This window comes from Ahaetulla prasina, chromosome 3 (assembly GCF_028640845.1).
Source record: "Ahaetulla prasina isolate Xishuangbanna chromosome 3, ASM2864084v1, whole genome shotgun sequence".
In the NCBI taxonomy this organism is placed as follows: Eukaryota; Metazoa; Chordata; class Lepidosauria; order Squamata; family Colubridae; genus Ahaetulla; species Ahaetulla prasina.
In genome coordinates this window covers 29908208-29935933 of record NC_080541.1, presented here as the reverse complement: position 1 = coordinate 29935933, position 27726 = coordinate 29908208, and the positions used below count along the sequence as shown (strand labels likewise).

Here is a 27726-nt window from a genome sequence, read left to right as displayed (position 1 = left end):
AAAGTTGTGGAAAACATTGTCTTATTTTAAATATTTTTATTATTTATTTTGTTTTCAGTTGCAGTGTTCTATAGAACATATTAAAAGATAAGTAATGCAAGGTGAAATACTGTTGTACATACTTTATTTTAAAGATTAATATGCTAATTAAAGTATTTTTTTCTTTTAATGGATATATTTTCTATTTACATATAAATGCATTATCTATTATTGAACAGCCTTTTTAAAATATAGCCTTTTTAAAATAAAATTAAACTTAAGCAAATTATAATGATCAAATGACACTAACACTAATAAAGGTTCAGAGATCTAGTTTTCTTCAGTAAACAGATTGTGATGGTTATACTTTTAGGTGATGAAGTATTAGAGTGGAATGGAAGGCTTTTGCAAGGAGCCACTTTTGAAGAAGTGTATAATATCATTCTTGAATCCAAACCAGAGGCACAAGTAGAACTTGTAGTTTCAAGGCCAATTGGGTGAGTTATATTATAGAATGCTTCTTCAGTTAACAGTATTTAAAATTTGCACGTAGTCTCATTAATATTCATGCTGAGTTTATATCATACAAAAACAAAAAAATTACAGAAGGTTTAGTCTTCTTTAACCATTTAACATTCATCCTTATTTTGCTTCCTTTTAATATTCAGATGTCTTGATTACTGCAATGATTATTTATATCTGTTAAATGTGATTTCCTTATGTAATGTTTCATTTTTTAAGCTTTTTAAGACAATGAAGATCACCCATATATGTTCTATATTGCATTTTATACAACTGAGAATACAAATATAAAATACTGTTTCCAATTTGATTTTGATATTCAGAAATATTTTCTGAATAAGTATATTTTTGAAGTTTCAAGTGTTTTCTTTTATTTCCCTTATTTTCACATTTATTATATACTAACTAGCTGTGATGGCTAGATACAATATGATTATATTTTGTTCTTCATAATTGCAGGGATATTCCCAGAATACCTGACAGTACGCATGCACAGTTGGAGTCCAGTAAGTTTTATTTTTTAGATGTAATACCCATCTGAAAATTGAGGCATAGCTACTTGTCTATTTCTACATACATATCTTTGTTATGTTTTACTCTTTCTTTAATAACTGTTTTGTCAGAAGACATTAAATACAATGTTAATGTGTTCTTTACTGAAAAATACCAAATATTGTTAAATTAGAATTGATGTTTTTTCTATCTTTTAAGGTTTTTAGAATCTCTTTTGTTTACTGCAATCATTAAATAAAACGTACATTATGTTGATAGAGAGTTTAAAATAATAATGTTGTTACTGTTGAGAAATGTCTCTGTCATTCAGATATGGCAATTCTATTTATTTTTGAATGGGGAAATAAATCTACTGAGCTTAATGGGCTTAGTCTCAAGTAAATCTATAGAAGATTGCAGATAAAGTGGTGTAAGATTTAGCTTTGTCCCACTGTTAGCTGTACAGTAGGATATGCCAAAGGGAACAACAGTTTCAATATAAAATGCTTGTAAAATAACCACACAGCTTTCCCCTTATATTGACTTTCTAAGCTTGTTTAAATTTCCAAGTATTTTTATGGCTTTAGGAAAATTCAGACATTAAATATATCACACAATTGTCAGCAGTTTCAGTGTTTTACTATCACAGCATGAAAAAAACTGCAATATACTTTCTGGAAAAAGCAAAATACCCATTTTTATAATTTGTTTTTCTAATTGTAAAATGTTACTGAAGTTTATTTAATTCAGGAGTAATTTGAGAAGCAAATCAATTCCTCTGACGTGCCTTCTTCTTCTTGTCGCCTCGACAAGACCTAAGTTTAACTCATAGAATCATCTATTGTAATGTCCTTCCTGTTAAAGACTACTTCAGCTTTAATTGCAATAATACAAGAGCAACCAATAGTTTTAAAACTTAATGTTAACCGCTTTAATCTAGATTGCAGAAAATATGACTTCTGTAACAGAATCATCAGTGCTTGGAATACTTTACCTGACTCTGTGGTCTCTTCCCATAATCCTAAAAACTTTAAGCAAAAACTTTCTACTATTGACCTCACCCCATTCCTAAGAGGACCATAAGGGGCGTGCATAAGAGCACAAACGTGCCTACCGTTCCTGTCCTATTGTTTTTCTTTTCTTCTTCCTATATATATATGCTTATACCTCCTAATATTTACTCATATATATGTTTATATATTATATAACCTTTTTGTACGATGCTTATATATATTGTTGTGACAAAATAAATAAATAAAAAAATAATAAATAAAAAAATAAAAAAAAAACAAAAAAACAAATATAGCCAAACATGGCATATTGCAGAATTTTAGTCTTTAGATTGTCAGGGATTGTATAGAATAATATCTATAATTTATTATTTTTAATTATTGATCCACATTTGTTCAGCTTTAGCTGCATTCCTTTCATTTGCTTAAATGTTCTACCATATTGAAATAATTTTTTTGGTATATAATATATATAAATTTTATAGTATGCTTGTCAATGTTTGAATGCTTTTTCTTTTACATATAAACATACAGTATTGTGTATCTGCTAATTTAATGAATTAAAATGAATTATACTTTCAGGTTCTAGTTCATTTGAATCTCAGAAAATGGATCGGCCTTCTATATCAGTCACTTCTCCCATGAGTCCTGGCATGTTGAGAGATGTTCCACAGTTTTTATCTGGACAACTTTCAGTATGTAAACAATTGTTGAGTGTAGTAATCCTTGTTTTTTTATCAATAAAGTTTTTCTTAAGTGACAATGTCAAGTATGCACTAAAATGGTTTTATCTTGATTTCTTTTTTCATTCAGTTTTTTCGCAACATGAAGTAGTCTATAGCTATTTTATACTGTATTTGGAATATGTATATGTTAATACTAAATTCATTGAATGTTATATGTAACAGAATTGTATCTACATGCACCAACTATGAACCAATATTCAAAGAGAATACAAACCTTTATTGATAGAATTAGATAATTAGACTTATATGTACAGTAATTTAAACCACCCACACAATGTTCCTGGCAGATAGTTATGTCAGGGACTGGTAGCCTTTTTTCAAGGTAGTACCAGGTAACCTATACTTGGTCTTTGATTGAAGTACCAGAAGTTGCTTTCCAAAAAGTAGGCATGTCTTGATCCACAGTAATATAATCTAATCTAATTAAATTAAATTAAATTAAATTAATATGTTTACTTTCTGTGCAGTTAATCATTTCTCTTTTCTAAAATATTAAATATTAAAATAAAGTAAAAAAAATTGAGGGGTTCTCAGGGTTTTAGTTGGTTATGGGGCTGTGTTGGTTATTTCTCTACCAGCTCTTATTTCTTCTGTTTCTTAATTTTGAAATAATAATAGTGCTTCCATTCTACAACATATCCAGACAAGGAGGACAGTAGAACAGTTTTCAACATTCTTTTAAAGTGTAACAAAATTTGTACGTGTTTACATTGGAGATTGGGGTAGTGTGAGTGGGTAGTGTGTACTTGTGCAACGTCTTTTCCACAATATTAGAATCATTATAATATTTTGCAAAAGAATACACAGCAAAAGTATAAAAGAGATTAAAAATTTACCTATTTCATTATTAAATCTTAGGTGGGTAACTATTTAAGTCTGGGGTGATAATGTGCCAACAAATGCCATATCTCTTTTGCTGATTATAGTAATTATACAAAATTATCACTCATCATTTTCATTCTTTGAAAGCTCTTTGAAAGGCTATTCTTTTTTGAAAAGACATAAACAGAGAACATTTGAATTGATGAGTAGAATTTATGACACCATGGCTGGTGGCATGACACAATTATCTAAGTTTATCATATTTTTTGAGTTAGTTTAAATTCAATCTAGTTTTCTGAGCTAACACACTGAAATGTAAATTACTTTGCAGCATACTTATGATGTGATAGAATAATTTGTAATCTAGTAGTGTTCTGTGAACATAACTATTTTTGTTGAAAACTGCTTTTTAAGAGTTTTTGAATTAGAAAGGGTCTGATTTCTTTGAAACTATTCGACAGTAGTATATCTATAGTTACTTTTGACCCAACATGATGAATTGTATTTATTTAACTCTGCTCCTATAATACTTACTATAAGATCTCAAGATTGTAAAGCATCTTACATCCATACTCATTAGTAAACACTAATAATGAATATTAATAATAAGAAAAGAAAGCACAAAGAAGGATTCCTTGTTTGAAATAATTCAGTTGAGTAAGCAAGTCCCTAAATATATTTTATTGGAGAATGCTAATCTAATCCTAGAGAAAGAAAAGAGAGAATGAAGTTAATGATGGATGGAAAGTCCTACTGACTTTCCCAAATTTTATCTTGGATAAGTAAGAAATTATATGGCCATATACAGGTAGTCCTCAACTTACAACCACAATTGATCCCAAAATTTATGTTGTTAAATGACACATTTGTTAAGTGAGTTTTGAACCCATTTTATGACCTTTCTTGCCTCAGTTGTTAAGTGAATCACTGCAGTTGATAAGTTAGTAACCTCTCAACAACCTGGTTGTTAAGTGACTCTGGCTTCCCCATTGACTTTGCTTCTCAGAAGGACACAAAAGATGATCACGTAATCCTGGGACATAGCAACAGTCATAAATATGAACCAGTTGCCAAGACTCTGAATTTTGATCACATGATCATGGGGATGCTGGAAAGTTTGTAACTGTAAAAAATGGTCACTTTTTTCAGTTCTGTTGTAACTTTGAATGGTTACTAAATGAACTGTTATAAGTTGAGGAGTACCTGTAATAGAATATTTAGAATTCACCAAAAATGAATGTCAACATTATGAGATGTTATTTAGTTTTGAATATTTCTTGTGCACATTCCATATATTAACATACTCACCTGCATTATTTGACATAAAGTTTTTTTATAATTAAGGAAACTTGTTTTGCCCATACAGTGCAGAGTTCATTCTGATGCTGGATAGAAAAAAAATTTTTTTTGGCTGGGAATGGAGAAAAGATGTAGAACAGTTATGGTATTATGTATAGCGTTTTACTTTTTGGCAGATGTTCCCTTGTAAATCTCTCAATGGAAAAGAATGAGAGTGAGATTATTCCCATTCATTGTAACGGTCTTTATTTTCACTCTTATTTATTTTATAACATTTATATAGGTTGCCCATCTTAAATACTAATTAAATGTTGCATATAATAAATATTAAATATTAATACCTTGGGCAGCAAACATCGCATACAAAAACCACATAAAAACTTCAATCAATTAAAATACTACAGTACATATGGCATTACATAACTTACTGTGTTGGTTTCCTATGTAACTGCCTTTACTCTGGAGGATATTTTATTCTTCCTCAAATACTAAGTGGAAGAAAAAAAAGATGGCTGGGTTATTTGAATATGCCTTATTGACCCATGTTGACAATTCATCATGCTTTCTTACACCACACAATTGTAATCCCATCTATGAACAACAACAACCCAGAATAAGTGCACTATAAAATTCATAATTGGAAAATTAATAGGAGATGCATGCATATTTATCAAGCAGGTAAATATTTTAGATGGTTCTATGAAAACTGGCCACAGCCACTCGCCATGGCCAATTCACCACAGCCAACTGGCTGCGGGACAACTTGCCACAGAACCAGTGTTACACTAATATTGAAGAAATAGTGGAATACAATCATTAAAGAAAGGATGCCAAAAGAGTGACAAAATGAAATGTGAATGACAAAAATTAAAATATTTTTAAAATTATTTTAAATAATTAAATTGAATTATTGAATTGTCTCGCAGCAAGTTGGCCGCAGTGAATTGGCTGTGGTGAGTTGGCTGCAGCAAGTTATTCCATTCCGACTTTAGAGTGCAGTTCTAGGCCTCCCACTATTCTAGGGAAAACATTACTTATATCTGGCAAGTGTTGGTCATTATAATGTTTTAGCTATTTTGACATTTCCCATTCAAATGGAGCTCAGTTTACCCATGCAGTATGCAAAGACTTTATAACCAAGGTCCTTGCTCAGCTTCTTTAAGCCTTTTTTTAAGAAACATTGACTTCCTAGAATCCATTTAAACATCACATTTAGTCTAAGTCTACTAGAACTTGCAATTCGAAAATGAATTCAAAATATTGATTTATGTTTAGAGACAATCTTGATCTCTGTGGATACTGAAGCTTGGTAGTATCTTTTTAACTTTTGGCATCATTAGTTTTTGGAGACTGTTTTAAAATGACCTTTAAGTTATTGGCAAGCTTCGCTTCCTATGAATCTTATTGGAGAACATTTGCCATTACACTTTGAAAATAGCAATATTCTTAAGAAGAATATCTGGGACATTGATCTTCAAATCAGTTTAGGTCTGGTTCCCAGCCCCGCAGCTGATGGGTTTTTTCCCCCCAAATGAATATGTGCCAGCCTCCAACCTCTTACCATCAATATTCTGAAATTTTGCTGGGCTTTCAGTTTGGCCAGACTGGGCACATTGCTTTCTGCTGATGGAGCATTACAAAAATATTATCAGCTATTATCAGGAACAGCTCAGTACGGGCAGTCCTTGCTTAATGAACACTCATTCAGCAGTTGTTTGAAGTTACAATTATACTGAATGAGTGATATTATAACCAGTCCAAAAAGTTCTGGCTATCCGAGCACCCCTGTGATTGCGAACTGAGAACTTAGCAACTGGCTCGCATCATCCCACAATTTAATCGTTTGCAAATTTCCCTGTCAACTTCCCACCAGCAAAGTCAATGGGGAGGGATGCTCTCATTCACTCTAGTAATTCTCCCCAAATCCAGTCTGGTCATGTTCCTGTTGCACCTCACCGACAAATTGGACACCCTCCCTCACATGCAGTAGCCACCTGCCTGCATGCTTGTGAGCTGCCTGGAACTTCTAACTTCCTGCCGGCTTCTCCTCCTTCCTCCATAGCAGAAAATTGTTTGGAGTTCCTTGCTTAATGATGGCAGCAGGGATGATCGCGGTTACTGTTGCTAAGTGGTGCAATCATGTGACATCATTATCCCAATTATCATCATTGCCAGTGGAATCTTTGGGCCGTAGGTTCCTTTATTACTCTGCTATGTAAGAAATTTCAGATGGCGTTTATCCATCTTATCCTGAAGAGATTTCCTGTCACAGCCTGAGTTCTATTTGCTATTTCTCTTGTCTTACTATTAGTTGGATATATTCTCCCCGATTGCCCAATTGTGTTCTTCCATAGGTACCATCCCTCCCTCCTTGTGTTTGAAAAATTGTATTAATTCCTTATTCATACACACAAACATATATTTCATTTTTAATTGTTTGTATCTGACTGCTGGGTTTACGGCTGCGGTAAAGGTTTGATTTGCTTTAATTTGATTTGATCTGATTTGATGCCTGCCTACCTCTGCTCATCCTTCTAACTCGTGCATTCCCTGTTCCCCTTGTGGATCTGGGATTTGCAATTTCTCTTCATTTGACTGAAAGCTTTTTAGAGAGTTACAACTTACGGATTGAAAACCAATGCCTTGCTTGGTTCCTTTATTTCATACCTTCATGCCTCTACCTAAGTCTCTTTTCTTTCATGCCATGACTGTTATATATTATTGTCAGGACACTGAATATCTCAGCTTCCGTTATCCTGGAGCTACCATTTGCTCCTTCAAATGAAAAAGAGAAAGAAACTGTTGAGAAGAGAGAGGCCATAGAATATGCCGAGACGTTCCCAGTGTCACTTTTGAAACTGACAGTAATCTGCAAAGCAGCTTTTTCTAAAGTGGTCTTGAACATTAAGATAAATTGACAATCGTATAAATACTTGTCTAATGGATAAATAAAGAAATAGATTCCATAGGCGCCTAATGGAAGCCATAGATGTCATTCATGACATGACATCATTGCAATAATGAATACATAATTTGTATAAGGAACATCACCTGTATAGAATCTGATCTGCATATGTTTGTGATGACCTAATGACATGTACAGCATCCACTTGTGGATGTCCAATTTTAAATTCTTTTGAGTTATATGAAAAATTCATTTCCTTATTTTTTCCAAGAAAAATTAAAAGGAAATATGTAAACAAATAGGAGAGGAAATATATACAGTAATATAGAAATTACAGCAAACATAATTAAAATACTTCCTGAAATATGATTAACAATTTATTAGTTTTTTCATCCTCCTAAAGAGCGTATAAAGATGATCTTTTAATAATCTAGAGATTATTGAAGTGAGCTAATGAAATGCATTTTTACAGTCTAAACACTGACTCAGTATAATAAATAAATTGTACCACTCCTTTGAAACTATTAAAGCAGACCATGTTAATTGGTAGTGTGCTAAAATAAATGAGCTCATTGAAAATGCTAGTGAGACCCCATAATGAGTTTCACTATTAAATCATTTTAAGGGCCAGCTGTAAGGGTAAACTGAGGTATTTTCGTTTATATTCCATGACATTGGGTAATATAATCCTATATATTCTAATGGAAGGTTAAATGAGATTAATGGGATTTACTCTCAGTTAAGGGGTTATAAATTTGCATCGTACTGTTTTTTAAGTGGCTTTATTTTAACATGCATTGTACATAAAGAAGTCTTTTAATAAAGGCATTGGAAAGGATCTGAATATTAAACAACTGTGAATAAGGACAAACACATCTTCAGGACACGCCAACCACAATGTGAAACAAGTCAAATAAAAATCTTATTAATAGAGGAACATAAAGGATGTTTACAGTTTTAATACATCAGTTTTAACACTTGCTTTTAAATAAATGTGTTCTTGGTGTATGGCACTATTTAAAGTTGTGTGTTCTTGTTTTAATTTTGGTCTTTTAGTTTCTAGTGTGTTGTCTTTTTGGCTTTGTTTTACTGCTTTTTCTTTAATTTTGCTTACCAGAGCCAAAGCCTTAGTAGAAGAACAGCGCCTTTTGTTCCTAGGGTTCAGGTAAAGGCTTAATCTGCCTGACAGAAACTAAAGTTTTTTTCTTTTTGGTTGTTGTTGTTTTCTTGGAAAATGGATAGTAGGAAAATGTCACCGTTGGTCCGTTTTCCCATTTTAATTTTTGAATGTGTTGTTTTAGACCATCTTAACAAATATCATATTGTCTTGTGTACAGCTTGAAAAATATTGCATGGATATCAGAACCCTACATTGAAATTTAAAGAGACAACTAGCTTTTAGTTTTGATTTTATCTATATTTAAAGAGCCATAGACATCAATAGATATTAATAGTAATAATTATTTTGAAACTCTTCTGCAACTGTGTACCTTGAAATAAGTGATCTGTTCTTTTGATATTTGTCCTTGTATATTAAAGTTGATGTCTCTTTAAATCATTCTCCTTTTTGCATTTTCTAAATGACATTTCCTTGAGAAGATGGGCAAATAAATTTGTTCTTATCTAAGAAATTTGCATCTGCAGGCATTTTAAGATGTTAATTGAAATTGTGAAATATAAATGATTATAATTTTTTGTTGTGATGTTTAGTGTTGATTATATTTGCCTGTTTTATTCGAATACAAATTGTTTGCCCTTTCTCATTAGTTATTCCTTAAAATACTATAGATCAAACAACCTGTAGATTGTATAAGAATATCGTTATGCTTATTTTGCTTTGCTGCATGCTTTCTTTTTTATTTTATTTTCTTTTGAACATGGAACATTACTCATTTATATTATAATATTCAGTGATTTTGAATTTAGACATGATATATGTAGTTCAATTCTTAATAAATCCAGCTTAGTTGAGCAATTTAATCCTCCCAAAATAGTCCTTGAAAAATATAATATTACAAGCTACTCACTTGGATGTTATTAAAATCAGACTATATTTGAGCAATATATAGCACACTATCTGAATTGAAATTAAAAAGTTAGTATGGCATATTTTGATTGTCTACAAAGACATTTATTGGATCAAAACATTTTGGAATTACAACTGTGTTATTCATTTGATATTAATGAAAATAACCAGTTACAGGTAGTCCCTGACTTACAATCGGTCACTCAGTGACTGGTCAAAGTTCCGAGAGACCTACCTAGTTGGATACTAACAACCTGGATTTGAAGTTCTGACAGCTGTACCCCCGTTCACGTGATTGCACTTCAGGCACCTGGCACCTGGGCTACATTTATAGCCATTTGCAGCATCCTATGGTCATGTGACTGCATTTTATGACAGTTTTGCTGAAAACCAGGATTTACTTCCACTTTTTTTGACAAATGACACCTATAATGAATCCTTGGTAGTCTTGACAACCATGGCGATTTGCTTAACAACTGCTGCAAAAAAGGTCCTAAAGTTGGATCAGTCACATGACCAATCTGTTTTACAACCACCATATGTTGCAACCATAATAGGCAGGCTTCATCGCAGTCATAATTTGAAGACTATTTGTAATCCAATTAAGAGTGGCATGGCCAGACATAGTTACCCTTTTCCATATAATGTAGGAAAGAATCAGCGGTCCATGAAGAAAACTTCAACTTTATTCAAAACCATCAGTTATCTTAGTGGAGGGGTGATAAACTTCTTTTTCATCCTGCATTTGATTTTAATAATTGTAGATCAGGACATATCTATATGGTCTTTAACTTTAATTTTTTTTCTATTTTTCTATCTTAGCAGAGATTTGTGGGGTATGCATAATGCTTAGGCTAGAATAACTAATTATTTCTTTATATTTTAAGCTACTCCAATTTTGGGAAGTAAAATTTAATATAAAATTTCAGAGGAAAAGAAATCTAGAGCTATGTAAGGGATTAAATAATATTTTCAGTGTGCAGAGTAGGATTGTAAAATGGTAACTATATATTTGAAGAAAATATCTGTAAAATCATTTTACAGATAAATGATTGTATTGTATAAAGTCCATAGAGTTCACAACAGTATTTCAATGTACAGAACATTTAATATAGTATAATTCCCATTTTGTACTTTAAATGGAACCTTGACTCAAACTTATCTATAAAACTCATTGGCACTTAATTCAGAGTAGGTATACACAGGTTTATACTACCAGAGAGTCAAATTAGAATATTCATTGCAAAAATAAACTACAGCGTAGATTAAGTGTTTTATCTTAAATTTACTTATTTTATCTTGTAATTTCCTAGAAAAATTGCCTAATTCATAATTTCTCTTTACAGATAAAGTTGTGGTATGACAAAGTTGGCCATCAATTAATAGTCACAATATTGGGAGCAAAAGATCTTCCTTCAAGAGAAGATGGAAGACCAAGGAATCCCTATGTTAAGATTTACTTTCTTCCTGACAGAAGGTAGTATGAACAAAATTAGTGGGTATTGTTACAAATGAATTTTTGTGAATAATATCTAATAGAATGTAACTATATAACATATAATTGTACAAATATATTAAACAATAAAGCATTTTATCAGGGATGATCTGTTAACAATAATAAAGGATTGCCGTATCCCTCATTTAACCTTTTAAGTCAAAAGGAGTGAGTGAATGAATGTGTAAATAAATAAATATATAAATCAGACACACTGATGTGCTTCCTCAGATTATTTCTTTACGGATCATGCCTGCAATATAAATGCTTATTGTTGTGGACAGTGAGTGCTTGAACAGGTTCCAAGGCATACTTGCTTAATGTCCAAAATCATGGAACACTGTCTTTGGCCTGATGGGATGCTTTAATGGGAAATCTTGTTGCTTTTATCAGCACACTGAAGTTTCCAAAGCAAAGTATGGAGAATGTAGGAGTCTATGGTATTCTTGTCCAAAATTCAGGACAACTCAAATATAGGGAAAAACACTGCAGAGGGGACTGTAGGGGGAGGGGAGGGAGGGAGAAAGGAAAGGCAAAAGGATTTCTATTTCCCATTTTTCTTAATAATATTTATTTTTCCTAACCCTTTTTATTAATTATTAGAAATCAGTCTTTCTGTAGTCCAAATGGTCATTGCCAATCTTGTCCTTCTGTTTTTATTTTCACCCTCAAGCCCACAAAATGCTACTTAAATTAATACATAATTCTTTTCTAAGCTTCTCACTCTGTACTGAGTTTCAGGTGTTATGTTAAATATTTTGAAATCAATTTTAAATAATATTTATTGAACAAAAAGTTTGCTGGATGTTGAAATGTTTGTTAAATATAACAGTTTTTCCTATATTGACATTTCCCAATTTGCTTTAACTGTTGCAATTACAATCATTTTAATGTTTCCATTTTGAATGTTGAGTTATGTTTTGGGTTAGGGTTCTTGAAGTAGAGGAGTCTCAAGGGAGGGTAGAAAGTTGGTTTTTAAAATAAATTTTGCTTTAGGCATAATAGTTAAGCTCATACCTTTGAACATTACTAAACATTCTAACGGCATTTCTGTCACTTACTATAATATATATTTTGGATTATTTGCCAGACATTATTTTGAAATGAACTCTTTTAATATTTGCATACCTATTTTATAAAATATTTTAGTTTATCTATTAAAATCTGTCATGTTAAAAGTATTGCTGATATTTTATAACTATTTTGATTAAAAAAATTTTTTTCGTGGAGTGGAGTTTTTTAGTCAAATGAAAAAAGAAAACAATTCTGCAGAATATAACATCTGATGCCTATTGATCATATATCAGTCTGTTGGCAATCCATTGTCAGTATTGTTTTGATAGTTTAGTTCAGCTTATTTTGGAAATATTGATGCGTTTCTAGCATCTCAACCAGTGTAGTGCGTAGTAGCCTATCCACAGTTTTCAGAATATTTGTAGATATTTCTATGAAGTGAATGAACTTTTTCAGTGCATAGACTGATAACTTGTATACTAACTACTATTGAAGGGGAGCAATTTATGAATATCCCTTATGACGTTTCCTTGACAATAAAATTCCTATATCTCCTTGAATTTTGGATCAAAGTGCAGAACCGATAAAAATAATTAAACAAGAAGGCTTGAACATACTGATTTTGTTTACAACATCCTATTTGTACTAATCAAAATTTTCTACAGTTGATATTGAAATAGCAAGTGCTAATAAAAAATATTGTGGCATAAGTAATTACTTCAGAAGTAAAGCCCAATTTCAGGAATTTTGTAAAAGGAATTAAACTTGTCCTTCCCATTAAAAATATCTTTTTTTCTATTCTTTGTAATTTAAACATCTTTAATACATACTTCTTAATTGCAGTGATAAAAATAAAAGAAGAACAAAAACAGTAAAAAAAACATTGGAGCCAAAGTGGAACCAAACATTTATTTATTCTCCAGTTCATCGGAGAGAATTTCGAGAGCGGATGTTGGAAATTACTCTTTGGGACCAAGCTCGTGTTCGTGAAGAAGAAAGTGAATTTTTAGGAGAGGTAGTCAATGCTATTTATTGTTTACAAGAAATAAATATTTAATGTTATCTCCATAGGCACAAAGGTACGGTAAATTCTACAATGAACAATAGTGCATCACATTGCATTATCCCGTATTGCTGGTAGCAATCTTTTTTATATAACTTGTAACTATTTTTTGAAGCTGTTCAGTTTCCATTAACTTAAGTAAATATACAAATATCACATAGTACATATTTTATAAAACAGTCATAGCACAAATAATTTTATTTGTTTTATTTGGACAGTTCTTGAACAGTATCTTTTTTTTTTTAGATTCTTATTGAATTAGAGACAGCATTGCTGGATGATGAGCCTCATTGGTACAAACTTCAGACTCATGATATGTCCTCATTGCCACTTCCCCATCCTTCCCCATATTTGCCACGCCGACAGCTTCATGGGGATAGCCCTACACGAAGGTTGCAAAGTAGGTTATAGAATACTATTAATTTGTGTTAGTTTCAAACGGACTAATTGAAATGCTTTCTTCTGGAGTGAAAATTTATATAATAATAATAATATAGTATCTCTTCAGTTTTTATAAACTAATTTATATATACTGTGTTTCTACAGAAAGAAGGCTGGGTCTTATTTTCTTTTGACCCCTGAAAAAATGGCTAGGCCTTCTTTTTGGAGGGCTCTAATTATTGACTTACCTCATGGCAGTGGCACTGAGCCCACTGCTGGCCCACTTCTTCTGTGGCCGCTTGCTGCTACTTGCACACATTGCCACGGCCTCCGTTTTGCTTTTAGATGTCTGCCGGAAGGCATCTGCAGCCGATAACAGAACTCTGGATCAATCCGGAGCTCTGTTGTCGGCTGCAGAAAACAGATGCTAGCAGGCATCTGAAGGGGAAATGGAGGCCAGGGCGATGCGTGCGAGTGGTGGCAAGTGGCTGCAGAAGAAGGCAAGGCAGGTGTCGAGGTATGCGAGGGCTGGTAAGTAGGGCAGCTCCACCCCCTATCTCCACCCTAGCTTATTTTTTACCTGTGTGCCTCATCCACCCCCTGCACCCCAGGGTGGGCGGGGTCTTAGGGATAATTTTTAAAGTGGGGCTTAATTTGATCGCATGCGCTCAAAAACATGATAGGGCTTCTTTTCAAGGTGGGTTATCTTTTTGGAGAAACATGGTATTGTCTGCATGTTTGAAAATCAGGAAAAGCTAATGTGAAGAATTCATTGTATATCGAGAATTGTATTTATTTTCTCTAGTTCCTTTTTGTTGTCTTGTCCATTTATATTATGTACAGTATTACTTTCTACGATGTAGCTGTCACAATGCAATTGTGGCCTTTACAACAGTTTAAAAATACAGGTAGTCCTAAATTAATGACGGTAATTTTTAACTCCACTGCTCAGTGACGTGGTTGTAAATCACATCACATAACCATTAATGTTGGTTCTTGCGGTTCCAGTTGTGGTTGTTCAGTGAATCCAAATCATTAGTGTTATGTACATTAGTGTTATGTAATTGCTATTGTGACTTCCTGCTGGCTTCCCCATTGACGTTGCTTGTCAGAAATTGGCAGTGAAAGTTACAAATGGTGATCACATGATACTATGACTACTACCACTTTGAGAATGGCCATAAGTCTCCTTGTTCAACATCATCATCCCTAAAAATAGTCGCTGAACAAATGGTTGTTAACTAAGGCAACTGTATTGGAAAAATTAATATTTATAATAAAAAATTATTTGGAAGACTTCAGTCAAAAATTTTGAAGAAAACAATCCAAATTGTAATGCAATGATTTAAAAGAAATATTTTAAAAATGGTTTGAAAATGATTTTTTAAAAGAATATATCTGTAAGATTCATGAATATAAATCTTATATAAATTTAAAAACTTATTTTATGTTATGCTTCCCTTTGTTTCACAAATATGCTTAATGTGTCTTCCTTGAAATCATTAAACTTCACAACATTCCTTATAGCTACATGTCAACATGTGTATAAAAATATGATTATAAATAGAACATGTTAGGCTGTAGATTTAGAATCCTTTGAGCATCATACCAAGATCAGTTGAATTCCTTGACATTTCCTCCTGGACCAAAAAAAAAAAACTATTAAAAAAATGCCCCTCTGTTTTATATTCAAGTCTTATCACTCATAGTCATGGTGGAATTGGGCAGCTTATACATTTAATAAACAAAACTAAACTTACTACATTATGAATATGAAATGCAGTTCATATAGGCGAGCAATTCAGTATGTGAAGAATGGAATATGAGGCCTGTTCTCTAAACCAGCGGTCACCAACTGGTGGTCCATGAGAAAATTTTGGTGGTCCGCAGACAAATTATTTGCACTTTTTATATTCCACTAAATGCTATTTATCTTTTTAAAAAATGCATATTAGTGGTACGTGGGATTTAAAATTATGAATTTAGTGGTCCCTGAGGTCCGAAAGGTTGGTGACCCCTGCTCTAAACCAGACTGCCTCAATCTTTTACATTGGAGGAATCCTTATAGTATTTTAGGCTTCAAGGAACCCTGCATAAAAATTACAAAAAAGGTGAAAAGTTTGTAACACAATTCACTTCCAGACTACACAATTTACATTTTATAATGTTTACAACAACAGCAAAGCAGTAGGCCAGAGACTGATATGCAACGTGTAAAATTCTCCAACGTTTCAAGGACCTAGCATTGTGTGATGTGTAATGTTAAAAAAATGTTTCTCTTTTTGTTTTCAGACATAACCTTCATGCTTCTTTTAATTTTTTGCTTTCTTTTGTACAATAAATGGTTTGGGCATGTTAGGCTAATGTGCTTATTTGAATAGATTCCTTATGTAATATGTAATGTAACAGAACAGTAGTCTAATTCAATTATTCCAGTAGTGAATAATTAAAGAATAATTCAAAATTTCCATCATAGATTATAGTCATAGTTTTTAAAATCTTCTATAGTACGATTGACTTTTAGTGGGAGTGAACCATAGCTTACTGTGTAGTGTGTCAATTAGATAAAACTGTATTTTCTATAAACACTTTGGATCCATACCAGAGCATGAACAGTTTGAACTGGGTACTAATAAAAGAGAATATTTGTAGCTCAGGGTTGATATGAGGGGTCCTTGGTGCTCTGGGTTGTTTTCTTGCAGATGTTTCATTACCCAAACTAGGTGATGTTATTAGCACATCAGTGCTAGTCATCAACATCGCTAGCACTGATGATGCTACCTAGTTTGAGTAATGAAATATCTGCAAAAAAACAACCCAGCTCAGAGAGCATCAAGGACCCCTCAATTTTGAATTGGGACTTATCCTCTGGTTTACAGGCAACTTATGATGGATTTAGAACTGCCTCATTTTAAAGCTACGGCAGAAGAAATTGGAACACAAATAGCCAATCATGAGAATTAAAGGTACCTAATCCTGAATCTAAACCGCAATTGGGCATTATATGTGTCTTTTATAAAAAAATAGAACAATACTTTTAATGAACCCTCTCAAGTCTCATGTAGGTGGCAAAATCAAGAAAGAAGTAACAATTCAATAAAGAGTCTTTAATACTAGTTCACGATAAATCTGATTCTTGGAAACATTAATAGGAATTTCCCATGGTTTTTTTTTTCCCCCAGGGAGTTAAGGCAGACTCTCTTTGAAATTCATCAGTTCAGAATTTGGTACCATCACTGCAACTTGTTTGTTGCAATGTGCTCTACATGGGGCTGAGCTCAAGGTCCATTGGGAAGCTATAGCAATTAGAAAATGCACTGGTGCAAGTAGTAAGAGACACTTCTTAGTAAGCCCATGTGTCACCATTATCTGCACTATTTTCCAGTTGGCTTCCAGCTGTAATTCAGGGTGCTGGTCATTACCTAGAAAACAGTTCATGGCAGAGGACCTGTTTATCTGAGGGACTGTCCATCTCCCATTGTTTCTGATAAATTCTGGCAGAGTGGGTGCACTCCAGATCTCTTCCATTAAACATTGCCATTTTACAGGACTGGAGAAGCATGCCTTTTCTGCTGTGTTACCGGCACCTATTTCTGGAACATAATTCCCCTGGATATAAGATTTTCCCAAACCGGCCAGCTATGATGATACCACTAACTTCTCACAGACCTTATTCATAATGCTGAACATGTCTGTACTAATGTGAGAAAAAGAGGACATTATTTTGCAATAGGGAGAGATGATGTACCAGACAGAAATGCAAGTGTAAAGTTAACACTAGGGAAACCCTGATAATCAAGTAGGAAACTATGGGAGAAATTAAGAACCACCAGTTAAGTAATTATGTCGATATTCTATCTTGTGTTTGGCTAGCAAATAGAACTAACAGAATGAAGTTCTCTTGTGTTCAGAAATAGTTAAAGCACCCTAATGGTTTTTAGGATCACCAGATCATTATGGAGTAAGTGCCATTGGACATAAATATAATATATATAAAAAACTAAATAATTCTAAAAAACTAATAATTCATGTCTGCTCTGCCAAATAAAAATAGCGGTTACACTTAATTATATACAACCTTTCAAATTAAGTACATTTCTGTTACATGTCAAAACCTCATATAATTTTTTCTGATATCACTTCATTTTAAAATTTTCCAGATAAAGGCTCATATTCATATAATCCAGGTAATTTAAAAGCATGCCATTTATTGCTTGTGATTTTTTCCTAATGCTATTGATGTGCTTCTGCTATTAGTTGTGGTCCAGTTCAGTTGCTTATTTGTTCTCTGGATTCTTATTCTGTTTTTAAAAATTAGACTTTATCCTTGCATTATTTCTAGTTCTTGCTAGTGTTACATACAGTTTGCTAAAAAAAAATAGAACTGCTTCCTAACTATTCATTCACTGTGTTTCAATATAAAGTTAATATAATATTAATATTAATATCTTGATAGTACTTTATGACAGTTTGTGTTAAATTTAAAAATTATACTAATATACTAACTTCTTACTTAAAATTCCTTACTGATATGACACTATACAGGAATATTATGGATCGATAATGTTTCCTTTATTGATAGTAGTATTAATCATAAATTATATGTGTACACTTATAAATAATTCTCTTCCAGCTATGTTTTTTTAAACCCAATAAATAACCAATCTTATTTATAATAATCATAGCTCTATATTAACATTTTTTTTCTTGATAACTGTTGCAAGGCCATTTGTTTTGAATCAGAAATTTGATTAGAAATGGATTAACTTGAACTTCTGAGATATATTGTGTTTAAATGAAATCAGCAGAACAAGTTAAATCATAGAATTGGATACGATTTCCTAAATCAATTCAGCAAATAAATACATCCAATTTTCTGTTTTACATTAAAGCCTCAAATTAAATCAACCTTCCTTTAAGTCCCTAAATGGCTTTAGACCTAGTTTTCTGAGGGACCACCTCCTTTTTTAACTCCTTGGTCATCCAGATTAAATTTCACGTCCTTGCTTCAGCAGACAGGCAAACATTCATGCAAGCATGGTGTGCAAGATTGTGTATGAAGCTTGAGACGGTACTAGGGCAGGGGTGTCAAACTCAAGGCCCAGGGGCCAGATTTGGCCCACGGGGTGCTTAGATCTGGCCCACAGGGCTGCCCTGAAAACAGCAAAGGACCGTTCACGTTGTGCCTCTGCCAGTAAAAATGGAACTCGGAAGGGCCTCCTGTGACAAGCTAGAGTCTTGGTCAGGAACCTGCTGAGGTTGAGAGTAGGAGTCAGAAACAAGAAAGCACAAAATATGGGAACAGGAAGGCAAATGGTGAAATTGCTTCCAGCAATGAAAGGCAGTCCCTGCACAGTTTAAATCCTCACCCATTGAGCATACACTGTTGAAGCTTTTCTTGCTCAGTATTGGCAATGATAAGATGCTTTTTTCTACTTATTAATTTGTATTAATAAAGGTTACCATTGAGAAAGAGAAGTTCTTTCTCTTCTGATTTTTTAATGTGTTGTTTTACAACCCAAATAATCAGAACATAATTCTGAGAAAGTACTGAGGACAATTTTAAGAATCAAATATTGCCTTCTCTGTAATTTCTGTTGCTCATATATAAAGATCCCTACTCTTTCACTACAGAATAACAGAGTTGGAAAGGACTTTGGAGATCTTCTAGTCCAACCCCTCTCTCCCGTTCATGAAGAGACCCATTAACCATTCCAGACAAAGAACTATCCAATCTCTTAAAAATCTTGCGAAGAAGTTTGTAGGGACTTGTTCAAGGAAGGACAAAAAGCTTTAAATGCTAGGTTAAGAAAAAAATACAATTAGAGTTAACCATAATTGTCAAAGGAAAGACCAACGGACTGTGATAAAAGATAGCAAAGAAAATTTGCATGATAGATAAAAGGAGGAAAATAAATATATTTGACTTATTCCTATTTCCTCAATTATGATTGAGCATATATGATCTTGTGTTTATAAAATATGTTTAGTCATTAACAATATAATTTTTTAAAAGTGTTTTCATATCCTATTTTTGTAATCCCAATGAGGATTATGTTTTCTGCTTCTGAGCTGTAAAACTCTTTTACTGTTGATATTTGGTTCGTTGCAAATATTAGGACATCTCTTGTGTACAAGCAGATTAAATGGTAAACCAGAACCTAATATATTTTTTTCTTATGGGTCTGGCTTTTTAGGTGTAGCAATTAACTTAGAAAATGTTTTTATTAACTTATTTCAATACGTGTTGTGCTAACCAAATGAATACTTGAAATAGTATTTTTCTCTATCTACTCACAAAACGAATGTATGCAAAATTAACTGTCTCTACTAATATTACTACTAAAGCTTAATAAACTTCTTTACTGTATTAGCTCTTATCAATATTTAATTATTTGTTTCTTTTTGCAGGATCCAAAAGAATAAGTGATAGTGAAATCTCGGACTATGATTGTGATGATGGAATAGGAGTAGTGTCAGGTAAAACATTTATAGACATATTTTTAAAATTCTGAAATATTATTTTTCATGATGAATTCAACAACTCTTTCTTCCACAGTTCTGTCTGAATGAAAAATTGCCATGCTTGTTTTTGCAATGTTTTAAAATAATTTGGTTGCTAATGAAAGAATTCATATTGGTTACTTTATTTATCTGGAAGGATTTGTTTTCCAAAACATAAGTCATGCAGCTACATTAGAAAGTAATTTGACCTGTGGTGTGAATTTCCCTATCTTTAGGAAGGATAGATGGGCAAGGAGTGGGGCCAGGGTCAAGCTCCCTCTTTTGGTCACTGAGTGCTTAGGTAGGTATAGTTGAGAGGGGAATTGTATCCCTTAGACATTGGGATAGGTTCTTGGGGCTTTTGGGATATGGGAATATGAATCAGTGCATGTTTGAATATGTATACCCTGGCTTTGGAAATGGGAATAATGGATGGGAGTGGAATGGGTGAAGAGTTGAGAGGAAAGGCAGGAACATACCTGCAACCATGGGCAGAGGAAGGCTGTCAGGTATTGGGTTGCCCTTGATTTGGACCGGTTCTTGTGAACCGGTAGTAAAACCGGGGGAGGCTCCATCCACTGACCCCGACATCATCAGCAAGCTTCTGCGCATGTGAAAAAGCAAGCACACGCGCGAGCGAAGCAAGCAAGCACGTGCGATCCTGCAGCGAACCAGTAGTAAGGGTAAGCAGAACCCACCTCTCGTATTGGGGCATGGTTTCATTTAGGGACATTTGGTCCACTGCTTGAAAACAATCCCATTGTTTAGCCACCAACCTCCACCATTAATTCCTGGTTATGAGCCTTAGTGGCCTTAATTTTATGTTTTCAAGTTTTGTTAATCAGACAATTTATTTAAAAGCTGTTTCTGCTGCTCTCCTCCTCCCACAGATAAAAAATAAATCATTGCCTCAAAAGAAAAAAAATGTACAATTATATATTTTAGTAAAACTTCCTAGGAACAACTAGAGCTATGGATTGATAACACCCAGGGGTATACTTGCTGCTTTTGCCAAAGCTGTAACATCTCTTTGGTATTAATGCTGGCAATAATATGTATAGTCCTTATTCCATCTTCAGGTGAAACGCAGTGATAAGGACTTGATAGTTGCTTTCCTTAATGACAACTGCAGCTTAAATGGTTGGGAAAGACAATGCTTATTTTATTGTTTGTATTTACATAATCATGGTTATACAGTCTTACTAAAACTTCTGAGAAGCAAATGTAGAATAGAATAGAATAGAATTTTTATTGGCCAAGTGTGATTGGACACACAAGGAATTTGTCTTGGTGCATATGCTCTCAGTGTACATAAAAGAAAAGATACCTTCATCAAGGTACAACATTTATAACACAAATGATGGTCATAGAGTACTAAATTAACACTTAATGATTCAACACTTAATGATAATCATAGGGTACAAATAAGCAATCAGGAACAACCAATATAAATCATAAGGATTACCAGCAACAAAGTTACAGTCACAGTCATAAGTGGAAAGAGATTGGTGATGGGAACGATGAGAAGATTAATAGTAGTGCAGATTTAGTAAATAGTTTGAAAGTGTTGAGGGAATTATTTGTTTAGCAGAGTGATGGCCTTCGGGAAAAAACTGTTCTTGTGTCTAGTTGTTCTGGTGTGCAGTGCTCTATAGCATTGTTTTGAGGGTAGGAGTTGAAACAGTTTATGTCCAGGATGTGAGGGATCTGTAAATATTTTCACGGCCCTCTTCTTGATTCGTGCAGTATACAGGTCCTCAATGGAAGGCAGGTTGGTAGCAATTATTTTTTCTGTAGTAAACTTTATTAATAGTTCTGATTGATTCATAAGAATAATTATTTCTTTATAAGGATCTGGCAATTCAAGAATTCACTATCATAGTATTTCTGACAGACACCCATCCAGCCTCTGTTTAAACACTTCATTGCTCCAAGAGCAACTCGCTTCTTACTAATGTTTCCCTACTACCTATCTTATTAACACTTGTGAGTACAGCCAGCTGCTGGATAAGTAGCATTATAGTAATGGTAAATGGCTGTCTTATTTTTTCTCTTATTTTAATTTGCATTTTCAAAAGTAAAAAATGGGAGGAACTGTGTGTGTACTTTTAAACAAATTTTAAATACATTTATTTCAAAATATGGGAGATTAGAGAGAAAGGCACTTAGAGGTTTTTTTTTAATTAAAACATTTAAGAATCATTGAGGATAAAGAGTTTTCTCAGTATTAATTGGTAGGTATTAACTTTGTAATTTATTTGCTGTAAATAATCACCTAATTTGTGTTCTATTTTTATGTGAAACTATCTCATTATGTTTTCAAGAACTTTGCCAGGCTACTATTATTTCTTAGTGAGAAAAATATATATTCCACACATTAAATATTTTCTAGTGTAAACTACATTTACTCCCATAAATCTTGGATAGGACAGCACTATAATGATTAGTGTTTTTAAGCAAAAACATCTTCCCAAAAGAAAATAGACCTTTCTTTTCGTAAATGAAATTTCCACTTATAGAATTTCTGCCTCATGGGCAAATTATTGCAAACAATAATACAATGAACTATACAATGTTAGGTACAATGTAACTAACAATGTAACCCAACAATTGTACAATGTTAGGTACAACTATACCAGGATGCAGGGTACCTGTCCAAGTCCAAGAATCTGGGGCCTCTGGTGGCTCAGCAGACTAAGTCTGTCTGTTATTAACACAGCTGCTTGCAATTACTGCAAGTTCAAGTCCCACCAGGCCCAAGGTTGACTCAGCCTTCCATCCTTTATAAGGTAGGTAAAATGAGGACCCAGATTGTTGGGGGCAATAAAAGTTGACTTTGTATATAATATACAAATGGATGAAGACTATTGCTTAACACAGTGTAAGCCGCTCTGAGTCTTTGGAGAAGGGCGGGATATAAATTCAAATAAAAAAAAAAAGTCCTACCTTAGGCATAAAACTAGCCCAGTTAGGAGGGCTAGTCATGCTCAGCTCAGCTCAGCTCAGCTCACAGAATTGTTATGGGGGGAATAAGAGCAGGAAACAGTATTAAATATGTTTGCTGCCTTGAGTTATTTATAAAACAATAAAGTCAGAATAAAAATAAAATAAATTGCATGCTTTGTGATCTGCTTAAAATTCCTAGTACTGAAAGGTACTTCCAGGTTACAGTAATTAAGTATTTCTCAACATCAACAGCCTTAAGATGTTTCTGCTTCATGTTGGTTGGGGAATTCTGGGAGAAGAAGTCTACACATCTTAAAGTTGCTGAGGTCGAGAAACACTGATTTAGGCACATAGATAGATAGATAGATAGAAAGATAGATAGAAAGATAGATAGAAAGAAAGATAGATAGATAGAAAGATAGCTAGAAAGATAGATAGAAAAGATAGATAGATAGATGATATATACAGTAGATATAGATGATAGATAGATAGATAGATAGATAGAAAGATAGATAGATAGATAGATAGATAGATAGAAAGATAGATAGATAGATAGAAAGATAGATAGGTAGATAGATAGATAGATAGAAAGATAGATAGATAGATAGATAGATAGATAGATAGATAGATAGATAGATAGATAGATAGATAGATAGATAGATAGATAGAAAGAAAGAGAGATAGAAAGATAGATAGATAGATAGAAAGAAAGAAAGATAGAAAGATAGATGAGAGAGAGAGAGAGAGAGAGAAAGAAAGATAGAAAGATAGATAGAAAGATAGATAGATAGATAGATAGATAGATAGATAGATAGATAGATAGATAGATAGATAGATAGATAGAAAGATAGATAGAAAGATAGATAGAAAGATAGATGGATAGATGGATGGATAGATAGATAGATAGATAGATAGATAGATAGATAGATAGATAGATAGATAGATAGATAGATAGATAGATAGATAGATAGATAGATAGATAGATAGATAGATAGAAAGATAGATAGAAAGATAGATAGATAGAAAGATAGAAAAAAGATAGATAGATAGATAGATGATAGAAAGATGGATAAAAAGATAGATAGAAAGATAGATAGAAAGAAAGAAAGATAGATAGATAGAAAGATAGATAGATAGATAGATAGATAGATATGGATGGGTAGATAGATAGATGGTAGATAGGTAGGTAGATAGATAGATAGATAGATAGATAGATAGATAGATAGATAGATAGATAGATAGATGGTAGATGGATAGTAGATAGATAGATAATAGATAGAAATAGATAGATAGAAAGATAGATAGATAGATAGAAAGATAGATAGATAGATAGATGAGAAATAAGAAAGATAGATAGATAGATAGATAGATAGATAGATAGATAGATAGATAGATAGATAGATAGATAGATAGATAGATAGATAGATAGATAGATAGATAGATAGATAGATAGATAGAAAGATAGATAGATAGAAAGATAGATAGATAGAAAGATAGAAAGATAGATAGATAGAAAGATAGATAGATAGAAAGATAGATAGATGATAGATAGAAAGATAGATAGATAGATAGAAAGAAAGAAAGAAAAATAAGATAGATAGATAGATAAATAGATAGATAGATAGATGATATATAGAAAGATAGATAGATAGATAGATAGATAGATAGAAAGAAATAAAGAAAAATAGATAGATAGATAGATAGATAGATAGATAGATAGATAGATAGATAGATAGATAGAATAGAATAGAATAGAATAGAATAGAATAGAATAGAATAGAATAGAATAGAATAGAATAGAATAGAATAGAATAGAATAGAATAAAATAGAATAGAATAGAATAGAATTTTATTGGCCAAGTGTGATTGGACACACAAGGAATTTGTCTTGGTGCATATGCTCTCAGTGTACATAAAAGAAAAGATTTTATAACAAACATTAGTCAGCCTTACACATTAGGAATTGCCCGAGAAGACATGATGATGCAGCCATCTTGCTGAGGTTCAGTTGGTATAAGACTGGTTAGAAGTTTGTAAAGAGGAAAGACAGGTTGTGTGTTTGTGTGTGTGTGTGTTGTCAGAGGCACCACTCTGTTCAAAAAGGTCTGGCCAAGGCTGTTTGACATCCCTGAATTTGAATAATTTTATTGAAGTCCCTATAACATTTGTTCCTCTATGCTAATGTTTAGTTACAGAGTATTTATCTTTCCTCCAATGGCCCATTAAGGGACAATTAACACATATTTTAAGTTTCCATTACCATAGCCATAAAATTACAAATATTTTCTTTAGACTTCTTCCCTATCCTTGTGGTAACAAAACGCAGTGGAGAAATCAAAAAGTTGTGAATGATTGTAACTGGTCCACATTGATTGTTTTATCTCTACCATCTCCCAAGAACATGTATATTCAAGAAAACATAGTAACAAAGATAAGCATCCCTGGAAAAACAGGAATTTAGTATCAATATTTTCAACTGATAAAAATTTAACATTTAAGGTTTTTTTCCAATTGACAAAAGAATTAAAAATATAAATTATACTAGTCAGAAAAAGTCCTACCATTCTCTTGATTTTTTACTACCATAAAGTTAATATAGGCCTCCTATAACATCTGTGAAAAAAATATCGCTGCATATAGTGTGTGGAAGTTTCAATTGTTTATGAAAATTACATACTTCTTTTAAAAGTTTAAAAGTTCCTTTTAAATATCAATTGCCAAATTTTCAAAAGGAGTGTTCATCATGCCAAGAGTTAAACATTGTTTAAAAAAACATGGAGGAAAATACTTAAATGATATTTTATAATATTTAGTATATCAACATATAAAGCTGTGGTGGCGCAGTGGTTAGAGAGTAGTACTGTAGGCTACTTCTGCTGACTGCTGGCTGCCAGCAATTTGGCAGTTCAAATCTCACCAGGCTCAAGGTTGACTCAGTCTTCCATCCTTCCGAGGTCAGTAAAATGAGGACCCAGATTGTTGGGGGCAATATGCTGATTCCATAAACAGCTTAGAGTGGGCTGTAAAGCACTATTAAGCGGTATATAAGTCTAAGTACTATTCCTATATAAATGTTGGTGCATTTGTGCCTCTTGTACCTTCATTAATTAGAGAATTAATGTACATTTTCTTTTACTTTTCTCTGGTTATAGAGTGAATTCTCCTTTCTGCCTAACTAGAGTTAAGAACTACATGTGAATTACCAATAAAGTTTATCAAGATACTTATTTACCATAATTAGAATTTGTTTCAATAAGTACTGGTTATTTTGCATGAATAATTTTAAATTACATGCTTACTCTGTAGTGGGTAGATTGTTTGGAATTTCATTTTATTTCCAAATAAGATTGGTCAGTTATTGGGCAATAGAATTGTATAGAACAGCATAACAATTTTAGACTACGGCAAAAGCAAATATAAATATTCAGGAAATAACTTTTCCACCTATTGGAGGCATTAGAATCTGGCTTAATTTTTTTCAAATTTTTCTCATCAATTAAAAGGCTATGATTACAATTATCTGATTGTAAAGATTTATAGGATGCTAAAGCGTTTTCCAAAATGCTGCATCAGATGCCAGAATTTAAATAACCATATATGTATTAATGACCAGAAAAAACTGTTAGAGAGAAGAACGTGACCGTCTGCATTTGATTACTAAAGATCATTTTACAGATTAGCAAAGGGATTTGCTCATTTCCCCCACTATAACGTTGATGGTTTTGTTTCTTCAAGGAATGTGGAACATGGGTCTCGAGGGACCCGATCTACTCCTGCACATTACAATACCATGAATCGAATGGATAGACATCGAATAATGGATGACCACAACTGTCCAGACAGAGAGAGGTAGATATTCTGAAGTAACAGAGTAAACAATGGAAACAGAGTCTACAGACAGAGTCATTTCAGCTCTCTGGTTTACAAAATTAGGGCAGAAAAAAATTGATCTGTTGCATGTTATTCTTTGCTATTTTTGCTCCTATTTTTTTTTTGTTTACATTTATACCCCGCCCTTCTCCGAAGACTCAGGGCGGCTTACAATGTATAAGGCAATAGTCTCATTCTATTTGTATATTTTTTACAAAGTCAACTTATTGCCCCCCCAACAATCTGGGTCCTCATTTTACCTACCTTATAAAGGGTGGAAGGCTGAGTCAACCTTGGGCCGCGCTCGAACCTGCAGTAATTGCAGGCTTTGTGTTCTAATAACAGGCTTCTCTATTGCCTGAGCTATCCCGGCTATCTGGTCTGTGACAATGAATTCCTTTTAATGCAATAACTGCAGGTTCAAGTCCCACCAGGCCCAAGGTTGACTCAGCCTTCCATCCTTTATAAGGTAGGTAAAATGAGGACCCAGATTGTTGGGGGGCAATAAGTTGACTTTGTATATAATATACAAATGGATGAAGACTATTGCTTAACATAGTGTAAGCCACCCTGAGTGTTCGGAGAAGGGCGGGATATAAATGCAAATAAAAAAAATCTTTCTAGGTCTTTCTAGGATGCTAATTATTGTTTT

General features: G+C 33.1%; 1 protein-coding gene across 1 annotated transcript in view; it reads left to right on the top strand.

Moving 5' to 3' along the window:
* RIMS2 (regulating synaptic membrane exocytosis 2) overlaps nt 1-27726 on the top strand; it is a 318322-nt gene that overhangs the window by 154800 nt on the left and 135796 nt on the right. Inside the window, exons 8-17 of the mRNA XM_058175035.1 lie at nt 353-476; nt 961-1007; nt 2586-2698; nt 11148-11278; nt 13154-13325; nt 13620-13773; nt 17915-17941; nt 20166-20234; nt 25497-25548; nt 26940-27053. Coding sequence (XP_058031018.1) covers nt 353-476; nt 961-1007; nt 2586-2698; nt 11148-11278; nt 13154-13325; nt 13620-13773; nt 17915-17941; nt 20166-20234; nt 25497-25548; nt 26940-27053 — 1003 coding nt within the window. The remainder of the gene's footprint in view (nt 1-352; nt 477-960; nt 1008-2585; nt 2699-11147; nt 11279-13153; nt 13326-13619; nt 13774-17914; nt 17942-20165; nt 20235-25496; nt 25549-26939; nt 27054-27726) is intronic.